The 13,287-nt window shown below is 42.3% G+C and overlaps 3 protein-coding genes and 1 long non-coding RNA gene across 17 annotated transcripts; 3 read left to right on the top strand and 1 right to left on the bottom strand.

Annotated features, from left to right (window-relative positions):
- Window positions 1-366: 366 nt before the first annotated feature.
- Window positions 367-3,647, bottom strand: LOC127312192 (uncharacterized). Of its 9 annotated transcripts, none has more exons than XR_007858185.2 (6): window positions 3,085-3,647; window positions 2,877-2,927; window positions 2,579-2,623; window positions 2,046-2,166; window positions 1,729-1,796; window positions 367-1,567 (listed from the first exon to the last, which is right to left on the bottom strand). XR_007858185.2 is itself a non-coding variant. In XM_051342664.2 (5 exons), the coding sequence occupies exons 1-5, from the start codon at window positions 3,176-3,178 to the stop codon at window positions 1,553-1,555; spliced, it is 273 nt and encodes a 90-aa protein (XP_051198624.1). In that variant the 5' UTR covers window positions 3,179-3,647; the 3' UTR covers window positions 367-1,552. The 9 variants fall into 9 exon arrangements, 2 of the variants coding, with proteins under 2 accessions (XP_051198624.1, XP_051198621.1); XR_007858186.2 differs by having other exon boundaries at window positions 367-868; XR_007858183.2 differs by having other exon boundaries at window positions 367-1,796.
- Window positions 3,648-4,829: 1,182 nt separating this feature from the next.
- LOC127312190 (uncharacterized) lies at window positions 4,830-7,404 on the top strand. Of its 5 annotated transcripts, none has more exons than XM_051342654.2 (5): window positions 4,830-5,436; window positions 5,626-5,681; window positions 5,795-5,851; window positions 7,015-7,079; window positions 7,353-7,404. In XM_051342654.2, the coding sequence occupies exons 1-4, from the start codon at window positions 5,083-5,085 to the stop codon at window positions 7,037-7,039; spliced, it is 492 nt and encodes a 163-aa protein (XP_051198614.2). In that variant the 5' UTR covers window positions 4,830-5,082; the 3' UTR covers window positions 7,040-7,079; window positions 7,353-7,404. The 5 variants fall into 5 exon arrangements, with proteins under 5 accessions (XP_051198614.2, XP_051198612.2, XP_051198618.1 ...); XM_051342652.2 differs by having other exon boundaries at window positions 5,626-5,711; XM_051342658.2 differs by having other exon boundaries at window positions 4,830-5,468; window positions 5,795-5,881.
- Window positions 7,405-7,415: 11 nt separating this feature from the next.
- On the top strand, window positions 7,416-11,976 carry LOC127312195 (uncharacterized). Its single transcript, XM_071824365.1, has 10 exons — window positions 7,416-7,566; window positions 7,664-7,759; window positions 7,855-7,926; window positions 8,015-8,352; window positions 8,492-8,581; window positions 11,177-11,320; window positions 11,410-11,533; window positions 11,642-11,680; window positions 11,779-11,860; window positions 11,970-11,976. Exons 1-10 carry the CDS (start codon window positions 7,416-7,418, stop codon window positions 11,974-11,976), a joined length of 1,143 nt encoding a protein of 380 aa, XP_071680466.1.
- Window positions 11,977-12,030: 54 nt separating this feature from the next.
- On the top strand, window positions 12,031-13,247 carry LOC127312194 (uncharacterized). 2 transcript variants are annotated; one of them, XR_011748786.1, is made up of 4 exons: window positions 12,031-12,099; window positions 12,479-12,612; window positions 12,700-12,857; window positions 12,933-13,247. It is a non-coding gene; the product is annotated as an uncharacterized lncRNA (long non-coding RNA). The 2 variants fall into 2 exon arrangements; XR_011748785.1 differs by lacking the exon at window positions 12,031-12,099 and adding an exon at window positions 12,339-12,392.
- The last annotated feature ends 40 nt before the right edge of the window (window positions 13,248-13,287 follow it).

Genomic DNA, 13,287 nt, shown 5'->3' with positions numbered 1-13,287 from the left:
GCTGTAGTGGTAGAAAACTTGCTACAATAGTTTGAGATGGTTATCTACAGGTTCATATTGTTGTTTTGGTTGACTATGTTGATACAATAGTTGCTTGTCACACCTACGCAGGTTCATAGTTTGAGATGATTAGGTGGATTTAACTTTTTTGAGCCAGCATTTTGATTTTCATACTTATCTTTATTTTCTGTTGCTCTGGGTTGAAGACCACCATCTAGGTTGTTTATGCATACTAGATGACCCGTTGCGCTATCGCGCAAATGGCAGATTCAATACATGAGAGAAATGCCTAAATCAATGCAAACAAAATCACATTAATAATATGCTAATGGACGCTAATATATAGGATGAACCTGCGTCCCAGCATAAAGATCGAACCCGAGCCTAAATTAAAGCCATGTCTTATCAGTAAGTGAATACATGGTGATAATCAGCAAGAAATAAATAGCAAATGAATCAACAGTAAGAACACAACTCATACTTTGGTTGCAAACCAGGTTGATCAGAAAATCACCAATAGCAATACACTACCATACAACACAGCCGATAGAATATGTATAGTTATACTCTAATGGTGAGATAGGTAATATAACTGGGAAGCTATAAAATACATATAAATAAGGAAAAGGGGTTAAACAGAAAATTAGGATTTGGCCATTCTAACTCCAAACCGTCCAGATCTCCGGTAAGGTAGCCCCGTCCCGAACTGCTCTCTCGCTAACTGTCAGGTTGCTACCAAATTAGAGCAGAGCGGCAGGTCCATGGCCTATGGCTTTGCTTCGAGAAGATGGACCGCCAAAACTGCAGCAGTTAGTACGCCTTGCACCTCAGGAGCCATGTTTAACCGGGACACAATCCTAATTTCTCTCTTTATAAGATTGTTAACAAGGTCGAAAATTAAATCGAGGCGATAGAAAAAATGCCTATCAATGAACAATTAAAACCAGACACCAAGTTTTGTACACCACAATAGCAAACTTAGAGTAGTCCCACGAAGTGAACATAAAAAAACAGAGCTTTAATTAATCATATAACTATATAATAAATTGCAGGTGAAAATGGCTGAGGTACGGAAAAGGAAGAACGCTTCACCAACAAAAATGGAATACCGATCAGAAATCTTAAAGGTAGCATACATATCTGAATTACTACGTGTCTCATCAGGGTTTTGGGACTTCAATAGCTGTACCACGAAGTGCACATAATTTGATCTACATCATTCATATGAATCGTTTAACAATTACTGTTCAAAGAGATCTAAAAGACAAGACTTGATATCAAATTCATAAAGCTGCTTGTAGAAAGCAAGGTGCGAGAATAGAATTAAGACTTGCATGAAGTCCTACAAATCTTACATCACAATATGTTGACCATCAAGGGAGAACGGTAGACACTTAATTAAAGTTATTTTTCCTCATTAGTGAGCTGTCTTAAACGTGTCTTGCATTTGACATGAATAAACATTTACAGGCATGTTTATTAGTCAAAGAATCAAAGCAGCAGGAACTGGTTATTAACCTTATTTATTCGTGCAAGCTGCACTCCTATAGTTCTAGGGCTTCAATATCTTGCAGGAAACAAATATATAAATCATCATTTCTAAGAGCAAAGCAACTATTAATCTCCATTTCTAAAAACTGTGTTGCATTAGAACCAATATATGTTAGAACTAAAACTCAGCTAAGAAAAGCCTATACTGCAACACATCACTGCACAGCTAGAAGATACCTGACAGCCTTTAATGGATTTAGTGAAACTTTCAGTTAAAATGAGGATCCCAAACGGTTCTTCACCAACTGCAAAAGAATTGAATAGTTGCATTCAGTATAACCCAATAATACGGTGCTTGTTTCAGAGATCTAATTGAGATGCACTTCAACAAGTAGCCTGCTTATCACATCACTGCAACAACAAAAAAGTTGACTGAATATGCATATGGATTGCAGTAGACTTAAAATAGTAGCAGGGCTATTGGAATGACAAAAGAAATGTGTAACTGAAGTGATTTATACATGCTGAACTGTATCCAGGAATGGAACTTTGACCTTCTATGAGCTCTGAATCTCCAGCCAACAATCATATCTCACTTCAACAAATAAGAAAGCATAGTCCACCAGGAGATCTGTATTCTATCCTTCTATAAGCACCGACCTTTCTCTGAACAATCTAGATGACCCGGTGCGCCCCGGCGCAGAGGTAAAAGCGAGATAGTTAATCATAAGGTTTACACGGCTGATGTTTATATAGTTGTCCAAGAATTCATTAGGTCGTCGTGGCCCCTTAAGCCTATATAAGCATTTTTTTATAAAAAAACATTCAACCAATTATATAAAGATAACACATGTATGCTGCAGAACCGACAATTTTTTTTTCATCCAACCATTTGTTAATACAAAAGAGAAATGAAGTGTATAACATAGAAGCCAATCTCATGTTTTTTTTGTGCCATCAAGACATTCAATAAGTACATATAAAGTGGTGTTATTTTCTTCAATGTGAATACACCAAGATCATAACTAAGAAGCAAAGAACAGATGTGAGCAGGCCACACAAAGTGGTCTTTATCATACTCGCATACCAGAATTATTATACATCATAACCGCAGGTTCCTCCCATACTAAGCCTATCAAACAAACAAAAAAAGAATTACGATCAAATATACAGCTGAGAAAATAGAACATACATAGTGACTATAAAAAAGGTGAGAATTATTAACCTTGCTATAAGGGCATGCGTGTGATTTAACTAATATGCACATGGCCTATAGTTAATATAGCTTGTACTTTGGGAAAGGGGAAAATGCTAACAGTTTTCTTTTGGATCAAACAAATGCCAGAGACAACAAACTCAACTAATTGACTAAATTGGATTATAACCTGTAGAAATGAAATTGTGAGGCAAAAAATGAGTCCTCTGTAGACGGTGACCTGCAGACAATACAAATACTTTTTGGTCACAACTTTCCTCTGCTCATAAGAAAGAAAACAATCAACAAATTAAGCAAAATTACAGCTAACATTGCAAGATGATAAAACCATGGACAATCACTTGATGCTGCAAAGATGTGAAGGAAAAAGGGCTCACCTTGCTGATCTAGCCTCAAAGATGGCCTTCTTGGGGAAGGCAGTAGCTGTGGACCTGGAACAGGACATCGAGGATGTGGTTCTTCATGTATCATGTATCAAGGCAAGAAATTAATTTCAGGCCGATTAATTGTCGCAAGCCCATTACTATGTCGAGTTTTGATTCCAGTACCATGTGTGTCAACTAATTAATTTGGGCCAGAGGGGTACTATTAAAAGGCAAACCAAATTTTTTTAGCATACATCAAGTATTAAAAAACATTGGCAATGTACTAATATATTGTATCTGATCATCTTGTCAATTAATTCCTTGCCTTGATATATTCAGTTGAAACATTCCAATAACAAAAGATTTTGTATTTAACTGAAAGGTGTAAGTACGTGAGAACCAATATTTTCAGCGGCTTCATCAACAAAAAAAATTAGTTATTTTCAAATTTCATGGTACAATGAGGACTATCTATCCCACCTCCCGTCTTAACATTCAGCTGACCCAACTAATAAAACAAACCGGTCTGATAATATGAATCAACATCGATGTTAAAGAGTATAAATGCTTCTTTCTACTCACCCTCCTTCTCGCTATTATTTTCCTTTCTATAATTTTTCCTGTTGATTCATGCCTTACAGGATCACTACTAATTCATAAGACAAGGCATGATGAGCAACAAAAAATAGCTGCGAGTATGAAAAGGCAAAGCACTATCAATTACCAATGAGCCAGTACAATGTCACACAAATATAGTCTTATTAATAACTATGCAGGAGATGATTCATTCTCAAGAGATGAAAAAATAAGAAAGATCTCACCTAGAGTTTAGGACCTTTGATGTGGCCATGATGATGCCTGCAATATCACCTTTAACAATGATTCTCCATTGCCCGGCATGTACCAAACATCATTCCGGATTTACATAGAGCCCTGATTTATGGATTCAGATATTAGATATCTTGTCAACCCTAAGCAACAATAAAATATAGGTCAGGTTGTATACAAGAAATAACATCAGCCAGTGAAATGATTTCTTCAAAAAACGAAAAGAAACATTCCATAGCAGCAAAAGCTTGATTTAACTCTTTATGAAGAAATAACATCAGCCAGTCAAATGATTTCTTCAAAAAACGAAAAGAAACATTCCATAGCAGCAAAAGCTTGATTTAACTCTTTACGAAGAAAACCCCCTACAAACTAACAGCTCAAATGGAGAGGAAATATTCAATAAAATGAAAAGCAAAACCCCATGGAGATTGTAGCAGTGAGACCACACCATGTCCCTTTTGATAGCATTTATTTTCAGAGAGAAATTCTGAAATTGTACATAGCAGAGAGCCGAAGTATATAACAATCTAACACAGTAAACAAAGGACAAAGAAGGAACATGTATTTTCAGTTGTATCAATAGACCGTGACACATAGCCAGATATATAGTTCCCCATGATGCAAAAAATAGCTCAAGAACAAATGTTTGAGGCTACAATCATGACCAGAAACTGCATCTTTGACAGACCACAGAAAGATTTAACTTTAGGTGGAATTCTTAGGCCCAAACGCAATTTGCAATATAGTTGTGTATCATTATCAAGATGTTGAGAATGAGCACGTCACTTGTATGTAACTCTATTCCTGCCAAGAATTTGTGGTATAACTGTCTATTACAGTATAGAGATTCTTCAGTGTATATTTCTCCTATAAATGTTCTAATACTACCCAGCCATGCAAGGGCTCTGAGAGGGGCAAATCCATCTGGTTCGTCCGTTCCACCAGTGCCAATCCCGCTTTTCACTGCAGCCGTCCGATCGGTCATTTTTTTTCTCACTTTTTCTGTGTCCCACCGAGCCAATGACGACTGGGGCCAGCTTCGTTTGGGACCCGGCCATCAGAGGCAGCCTAGGGTGCTCATTCTCGTCTTCTTCCGTCTCCTACCACGGGAGACGGTGAAAACCTAGATCGGCGTGGAGCCGTGGACGACCCCAATCCTCCCCGCCCCTCTCCTCCCCGATGGCGATCTCCTTCTCCCCCGCGCGGCGACACCGGACGCTCGGGACGGAGCGGCGCGGCGACCAGGCCGGCGCAGTGCCGGGAGGCGCGACGACGGCGGTTCTCGGCAGGAGCCGCCTCCTGAATCTCTCCGTCATGGCGCGAGCGAGCTCCAGATCGAGATCGAGCGGGGGCGGCTGTGAGCGGCCGCGGCGTGCTCCGGCTCAGGGAAGGGGAGGCCGGCGCGAGCTCGGGAAGGGCGGGCGCGGCGAGCTCCGGCTCCGTCTCATGGGGCAGGTGGAGCAGCACGACGCCGGGGCTCCAGCTCGTGGAGAAGAGCCGGTAGACAGAGGACGGCGAGCGACGACCGCGGAGGTACGTGATGACCAAGCCAGATCCACCTTCAGGTAAGGCTCGTCGCTCAATTGCCCCCATGGTCCCGTTCAATCCCCTCTCCAGGAGAAATTTCAATCCCCTCTCTATTGTGCATGGTTTTTACTGTACCTTCTTTGGTTGCCGGCGGTGTGTTCCTGCTTTCGCTCATCTGCTCGTCCTCCGCTGCAGGGTGCTTGGCGACGCTGCTGCGCTTCTTCCCCGGCCTTCTCGACTCGCATAGCCTGGTTTGTCTCCCCCTGCTTCTTCTCAGTTATGTACGTTTCCCCTCCCTGCCTTCTACGTGTTTGGTGAAATGCCTGCATGGTGAGTCCTATGTGCTTCTGTCTGTTTCTTGCAGGTTGTTCCGTCCGTGGTGCTGGCCTTGTTCCACGATCTTATCTTTTTGCACGAGCTGGTTGGTCTTCTTTTTTTTTTTTTAAACTCGGTTGGTCTTCTTCTTGACCTCTATCATTTCCTACTTTTCCTTGTTTCGTGAGATGCCTGCTTCCTAATCAGCAGTAAGCATTTGGTTGTTAATACCTCAAACACGTAAGCATTTTTAGATAGATAGTATGTGTATGTTTTGTTGTAGTAGAAAATACCAGTGCGGAATGATCTCGCATTGCCTTATAGAAAGTTCGTTCTTGTGTTGGCACATTTTGTTCTTGAGTCAACAGATTTAATAACAGTTGCACGTCAGCCATATTGAACAAGAAAAAAACACAAATAATTTAAGTTTTCCTTCCTGTTAATTATGTCCTAATTATTTAGGGACCAAGAGTACTTGTTTTCTTGAAGTATCGATAAATTAAAAATAGTTACTGATTAGGCTGAGGAATTCCTTGTAGTTTCTGCTGCTACTTATTATTGTAAGCATGCTTTTATAACTCCTTTTCTCTGATAACACATTTAACTGGACCACTAACAAAGGGGTTTGGGGGTTTGAGTTGCAATTTGATGAGGTAGAGAGCTGAATGTCTTTTCAGATATTTTGGACCCTTGAATTAGTACTGTCGTGAAAAAAGTGATATATTTTCAGATATTTTGGTTCAGCTATATTATGCAGTGTCGCCCCTGTTATATTCCATCACACTTTTTGGTTCAATGCATTTTACTTCATATAGTTAGTGCTGAGATAAAACTTGGTACTTTTCTCTTCCCTAATCATGTGAAAATTTTGCCTCTTTCAATCTACGAGGTAAATTTTGCTTTTTTCCCATAAGGTAGGTTGCCATTTTGTTGAGGTTAACACAAACTGTTTTGTTATTTACATGGAAGTTATTCAAAGCAAATTAAATGGTTTCCTATATGACCACCAAATTATGTTCAGTGGTGTCACATACGCTATTGATAGGTAAATTTTGCTTTTTCATAAGGTAGGCTGCCATTTTGTTGAGGTCAACACAAACTGTTTTGTTATTTACATGGAAGTTATTCAAAGCAAATTAAATGGTTTCATGTATGACCACCGGAGTATGTTCAGTGTTGTCTGCTTCTGCTATTGATAGGGACATATAGTGGCATGGCCTTCTGTTCGTTTTGTTTGGTGCCTCATGCATTCTCGTTTTAAACACGCAGGTCTCGCCACTTGAGGATTTGCTAGGGCTGAACGGTGTTGTCTTCTGCTCGCAGCTCCACCCAAGGTTTGTTTCTCCTTATTTAGAGCTCTTGATTTTGGTTAACCTTTTGCTTACCACTGTTTCTGTGTCATAGCCTGTATCCGTGCGTTGTGTCTATGTGTTTACCATTTATTTGCTCCTCAATGTTTTACTACCATGATCCACTGGATGTGCACTGTTGTTTCCGTTTTTATTACTGTTCATGAGGCCCTCGTTGCATGTTGTGCTCTGCCGGCTTTGTTTGACTTGCGTGAGGTGACGGAGGATGGGTCGGTTCTGACATGAGGTGTACTATAGTGTATGTGCAGAGTGAGTTTCTCCTTAAAATTGCTCGTGCCTATGCGTTCTTCTTTGTCGTCCATGGTTGGCCCTCGTCCTGCCCGTACAAGAGCATTCAGGGTGGCTTCTGCTTCTAAAGTTCGAACCAGTGCGCCTAGGCGCCATAGAGCCCGGTTTGTGCCACTGCCGGCGCCTGTTGGGTTTGTTTCTGCAGGCCTCCCCAAAAGAAAATGTATGCGCTTCATTGTTTTCTTTTGGGTGCTGGTGGGTTCCTTTTGTTTCAGCTTCTTAATGTTTGTGCGTGCGTGCTGTTGCTGGTTCTCCTGTAGGGGATGGTTTCTTCCCTGTTGTTAGTCCAGAGGTTGCTACTAGAAACCGAAAAAGGCGCAAGGTCATACATGATAGGCAGCGTGGGCGCACACCAGGTTGTTGTTTGCTCTTTCCCCTGTTACTTGCTTGGTTTAGCTTGCTGTGTGCTATTTTAGTTCTGTGAGATTTTATATGCCCATGTTTGGTACAGATGCTCCATTTACTTCCCCCTTGGAGCCTTTGTGGGTTGGGTTTACAACAGAGGAGGTTGATATCTTAAAAGGTAATAGAAACCTCATGTGGCTTGTGCTGCCTGTGTTTGTTGCTATCATGTTTTTATTTGCTTGGTTCTGAACCGAGAAAACCTGTAGCTGGCTATGCAGATAAGTCTTACTATGGAGGGCCGGACTATCGTTGTGGCCGGTGTAAGGCGAGTTTCTGGTACCAGGAAAGGGTGAAGAGTGCGTCTGCGATCACTGAAAGGCGAGTTGTCTATAACAATTGCTGCAAAGGTGGGAAGGTCTTTATTGCACCTTTCAAGGAGCCGCCGGAGTTCCTGCGTGCCCTCCTTGATTTCGATGGCCCCGTGCGTAGCAAAGCATTTCTTGAGAAAATACGCCAGTACAATTGCCTGTTCGCTTTCACCTCCATGGGAGCAACCATAGACCGTTCCGTGAACGATGGTGGAGGCCCAACCGTTTTTAAAATTGTGCGTTTTCGCGCACTCGCTAAGCTTCCTGCGATTATTAATAATAGCCTGTTACAAAAGACCATGCTAACTGAATGGTTTGTTGGTAATGCCAAGTATGCTAACGCCCGGTCTTTAACCTACTGTGATTTTCCAACAGAGTGGTCTTGGGTGCCAGAAAATAAACAATGGGTGCGGAGAAAACGGAGTGACAAAATTGGGAGGGTATATTATGTTCACCCTTCTACCGGTGAGCTTTACTATCTCAGAATGTTGTTGATGATTGTAAAAGGCGCAAAGTGTTATGCCGACGTTAGGACTTATAATGGCGTTGTGTATGAATCGTTTAAGGATGCATGTGCTGCAAGAGGGTTGTTAGGCGATGACAGTGAGTGGTACTGTGCTTTCGATGAGGCTTTGAAGTGGGGTATGGGGAACCAGTTACGGCAGCTGTTTGTTACTATGATTATTTTCTGTGGTGTCCTTGATGAAAATGGCTTTTTTGAGAAATATTGGACTTATTTGGCTGAAGACATCCAGTATAGGATACAATGTTCTCTTCATGATGCTTCCTATACTGTTCCCGACGATGAGCTGAGAAATATGCTTTTAGATGAATTATCTATTGTCTTCTCTAAGAATGGATGTAAAATTCTAGATTATGCTTTGCCTCTAAAGACAAGCTATGCTGCTGATTCGTGTGGAAATACCATGATTAGTGACGAGCTTTCGCAGGACTGTGAAACACTCATTAGGACCTCTGAGGCTATGCGACTTCAGCTTAATGAAGATCAGAAAATTGCCTTTGAGTCTATCGTAGATAAGGTGCGAGATGGTAAGCCTGGGTTATTTTTTTGTCTCAGGACAGGGTGGCACTGGAAAGACTTTTCTTTGGAATGCTTTGGTTACATATCTTAGGGGATATAAAAGAATTGTCTTGACTGTTGCATCTTCGGGTGTTGCGTCTCTTCTGTTGCCTGGCCGGTAGGACAACTCATTCTAGATTTAAGATTCCTATTAACCTAGATGCTAATGGGGTCTGTGACATTCGGAGGGGTACAATGCTTTCTTCTTTGATTGAGGCGTCGTCCCTTATTATTTGGGATGAGGCCTTGATGACACATAGGAAATGCTTTGAGGCACTTGATCGAAGTTTGCGTGATGTCCTGTCTGACCATGACCCTTTGCTAGCTGATGAACCATTTGGTGGGAAGGTGGTTGTCTTGGGTGGTGATCTTAGGCAGATCTTGCCGGTAATTGAGGGCGGGACACGTTCCCAGGTTGTAGGTTCTGCTATTACTAATTCTCCTCTATGGGATCATGTTACGGTTCTTCACCTTACTATTAACCAGCGTCTGGCTGTTCAAAGCACTGATCCTGATGTGCAGGTCGCGGCAGCAACCTTTGCTCGGTGGGTTCTGAGCATCGGTGATGGCACATTTCCTGCCGTGGCGCGCCCGGGGGAATCGGACCCAACTTGGATTACCATCCCTGACGATCATTTAGTGCATACTGATGGTGATAAAATAGGTGCTATTGTTGAGGCTGTATATGTTGATTTCTTGAAAAGGTACTCTGATCCGAACTATTTAAGAGAAAGAGCCATCTTGACACCGACTAATGAGGTAGCTGAAGATGTCAATAGGCATGTTCTTTCTATGGTGCCTGGTGAGGAGAAGGAATACTTAAGCTGTGACTCTACAGGAAACTCCGCTGATGGGATTCGTAACATAGATATTTTTTATCCCGTTGAGGTCCTAAATACTATCAAGGTAAACAACTTCCCATATCATAGGCTGGTGCTTAAAAAAGGTGTTCCCATCATGCTTCTTAGAAATATAAGCCAGACAGCTGGTTTATGTAATGGCACGCGTCTTATTGTCACTAGGCTTGCTGAGAAAGTCATTGAGGCCATTGTGATGACTGGCTCCCATGTTGGAGATGTTGTCTACATACCCAGGATATGTCTTACAACTAGAGATCCTAAATGGCCATTTAATTTACACCGCCGCCAGTTTCCTATTAGAATATGTTATGCGATGACCATTAATAAAAGTCAAGGCCAGACTCTTGCAGCAGTTGGTTTGTATCTTAAAACTCCTGTATTCACCCATGGCCAGTTTTATGTCGCTGTGTCCCGTGTAACCTCAAAAGAAGCCCTAAAGATATTGATTGAGAACGAGGATGGCACGTGTGGTTCTGAAACTAGGAACATTGTGTTCTCTGAAATTTTTCAGGCACTTGTCGTGAGATAGTATTGCTCGTAGTCTAATAATGTACATAGTTATAGTATATATGCTTTGGTTCCATGAAAGCTTTTGGCCTTTTGGTTTGGAATCTGGTGTGTTTGTTGCATGCTTTTGCCGGTGTTCTATGTATAGCTTATCTCACTTCTATGGCTAATCTATCTAGCGAACAGAGGTGCCATGGGTGTCTGCTGAAATATTCCAGTCACTTGTCGATGAATAATCTTTGTTGGTGCTCTGATTGCTTGGAATGTTGGGGTGTATATATTATGGTTTCATGCTAGCATTTAGTCTCCTGGTTTTGGAGGCTTTCGCCGCATGCTTACGCCAAAGTGTGCTATGTATGGTCTCTTGCTTCGTTGGTTAGGCTATCTGCATGTTTTCCACGAGGCATGAATTTTCTCGAAAAATTATGCTTACGGTGTTTTGGTAGTGGTCTGTTTTAGCAAATGTTTTGATTTTCTACAAGGTAATGGCTCTATGATTGCGCTTGCTTTATGGTTCCTTTGTTTTGTCCTTATTCCTCTTATTTGCTTATTATGCTTGTGTTCACTCTGCTGCATCCTCCTGCTTTAATCGTCTTTATTATGTTGATTCAGATGGCGTTCAACCTGCTTTCTGAGATCCACAGCGACAACCATCAGTGGACGATCTGTGTCCTTGTTTCTCGCATGTGGCACTATCGTGGAGGGACCGATGAAGGGCCTATTCAGCACACTGATCTGGTTCTACTTGACGTTGAGGTTGGTGTTATAGTTCTATGGTTTTCTACGGTTTTACCGTTTCTCGCTTTCTTCTTGTGCCGGCTATAAATTTGTTCTTGTTTCTTTAGGGAAACCATATGTATGGTCAGCTCCCTCCGGCTACATCTGAACGGCTTAAGGATGTGTTGGAGGAAGGGAAGGTGTTTGTTATAAGGAAGTTTTTCTGTAATCCGTCGAAGCCAACCTTCAGCTGTTGAGAGCCCTTTCATGGTTCGGTTACAAGGTATACCACGGTTGAAGAAAGACCTGGGTTGGCGGATACATACCCATTACGTAGGTACAGTCTTACTTCGTTTACAGATATCCCAGTCCCCTGTGGCCGTGCCGAACGCTTCATTGGTTAGTTTTATTGATTTTCTTCTCCTCTCACTACTCACGAGGCTGCTCCTATTCACCTTCTGTGACTACCTCTTGATTTCTGGGCTATTTCTGTACAGATGTTATTGGGAAGATTGACATGGTTTCTGATGTGATCCCTGTTCAGTCAATGTACCAGCAGTTGCTTCTAATACGAGGACCGTTATCTTGAAGGACTTGTTGTAAGCTGTTGTTCTCCTTTTCTCTGCGTGCGTGCGCTCTTTGTTGCCTATACACCTTCTTGATTATCTTCCTGTGTTTCATTGTACAGGCAATGAGATTAGGCTTGTTCTTTGGGGTGATCGAGCACTTGAGTTTGACGCTGGAAGCGATTCGTGCCATGGGTGAGAAAGAACCAGTCATTGCTATCTTTGTAGGAACGCTGCCAAAGGCATCTCATGGTAAGTGTTGTGATTCTCACTTCTTGTAGTTGGTATGTTTATGCCTCTACATCTCTTCTGCTATAAGTATGTTAATGCACCTCTTTTCAGTGTTATGTGATGGGTTGTTGTGTTTTGTTGCTTGCGTACACGAATCGTTTCATATGTTTTGTGCAGCCGTTCTCAGTTTCTCACCACCTGAGTATCTCTTGTTCTGCAATTTCTTTTTAGGTGTTAGAGGGTTGAGTGGTAGTTACGCACTGTCGTTGGTACATTGATGAGGACATACCTGATATTAACTTGTTCCGTGAGAAGTATGTTCTCTGAAATTAACATTTTCCTGTTAGTGCTGGCTTTTCTACCGTCTGCTCTATACTTACGTTTGGATTTTTGGAAATAGGATTGGGCCGCAGTTTGTTCCTCTAGCCACCTATGTCCCTACAGGGCCAGGTGCCATCGCGCCCCGAGTGTACGAGCCTCCCGCTGAGAAAACCCTCGAGCAATTTGAATGAAGTTGATCCCTTCGTGGATATGGTCGGTTGTTTTGTCTCTGAAAAATCTCTTCATTCTGATTTATACTTGTTTTACATTTTTCTTACCTGGATCCAACTATGTTCCCAGGAAAAGAAATTCCTTTGCACTGCGACTGTTGACCGGCTCGGCGCAGACCAGCGCTGGTGGTTCGCTTCGTGCTCCGTGTGCCGCAAGTCCTCTAAGCACGATGGGTGCCGATTTCGGTGTTCGGGCAAAGACTGCGATTCTTCTGACGTTAGCCTAGCGTAAGTGCCTCGCCACTTGCCTGTTTTAATTCCCTGGTACATGTTGCCTAATCGTGGTTTGCTCCTTGCTTTCAGGTATTGCATCTCCTTCTTTGCGACTGATGCCACAGGTGAATCTGAATTTGTGATGTTCGAAAAGGTTGCGGCAGGGGCCGTGGGCAAGCAACTCATGAACTTGATGCGGCAAAGATATCCAGGCTATTACACGGTTGATGAGTTGGCCAATGTTGCTAGACACGACACAGCTATTCCGGCTGAGATTGAGCGTCTCGTTGGCCACAAGTACAAGCTTTTAGTTTCCATTTCGAAGAAATGGAACTCAGGCAATAGCGAGAACCTGAATTTCCAAGTCTGCAGGATTGAGGAGACCTACAAACCCGAGTTACCTCCTCTGGCTTTTTGCTTCCTCGAGGTCTTGGGGCTTCATCGT

This window comes from Lolium perenne, chromosome 7 (assembly GCF_019359855.2).
Source record: "Lolium perenne isolate Kyuss_39 chromosome 7, Kyuss_2.0, whole genome shotgun sequence".
Lineage (NCBI taxonomy): Eukaryota > Viridiplantae > Streptophyta > Magnoliopsida > Poales > Poaceae > Lolium > Lolium perenne.
Note: the sequence above shows the minus strand (reverse complement) of the source record. Positions and strands in the feature narration are given on the sequence as shown.

Coding starts and splice junctions, on each gene's coding strand:
- LOC127312195 (XM_071824365.1), top strand. CDS start 7,416: ATGGTTGGCCCTCGTCCTGCCCGTACAAGAGCATTCAGGGTGGCTTCT. Junction 7,567..7,663: donor AGGCCTCCCCAAAAGAAAAT/GTATGCGCTTCA, acceptor GTTCTCCTGTAG/GGGATGGTTTCTTCCCTGTT. Junction 11,321..11,409: donor TGGTTCTACTTGACGTTGAG/GTTGGTGTTATA, acceptor TTGTTTCTTTAG/GGAAACCATATGTATGGTCA.
- LOC127312192 (XM_051342661.2), bottom strand. CDS start 3,178: ATGATACATGAAGAACCACATCCTCGATGTCCTGTTCCAGGTCCACAG. Junction 2,624..2,876: donor TCACAATTTCATTTCTACAG/GTTATAATCCAA, acceptor TTTGTTTGATAG/GCTTAGTATGGGAGGAACCT. Junction 1,797..2,578: donor TATGATGTATAATAATTCTG/GTATGCGAGTAT, acceptor ATTCTTTTGCAG/TTGGTGAAGAACCGTTTGGG.
- LOC127312190 (XM_051342652.2), top strand. CDS start 5,083: ATGGCGATCTCCTTCTCCCCCGCGCGGCGACACCGGACGCTCGGGACG. Junction 5,437..5,625: donor GGCGAGCGACGACCGCGGAG/GTACGTGATGAC, acceptor CCTCCGCTGCAG/GGTGCTTGGCGACGCTGCTG. Junction 5,712..5,794: donor CCCTGCTTCTTCTCAGTTAT/GTACGTTTCCCC, acceptor TGTTTCTTGCAG/GTTGTTCCGTCCGTGGTGCT.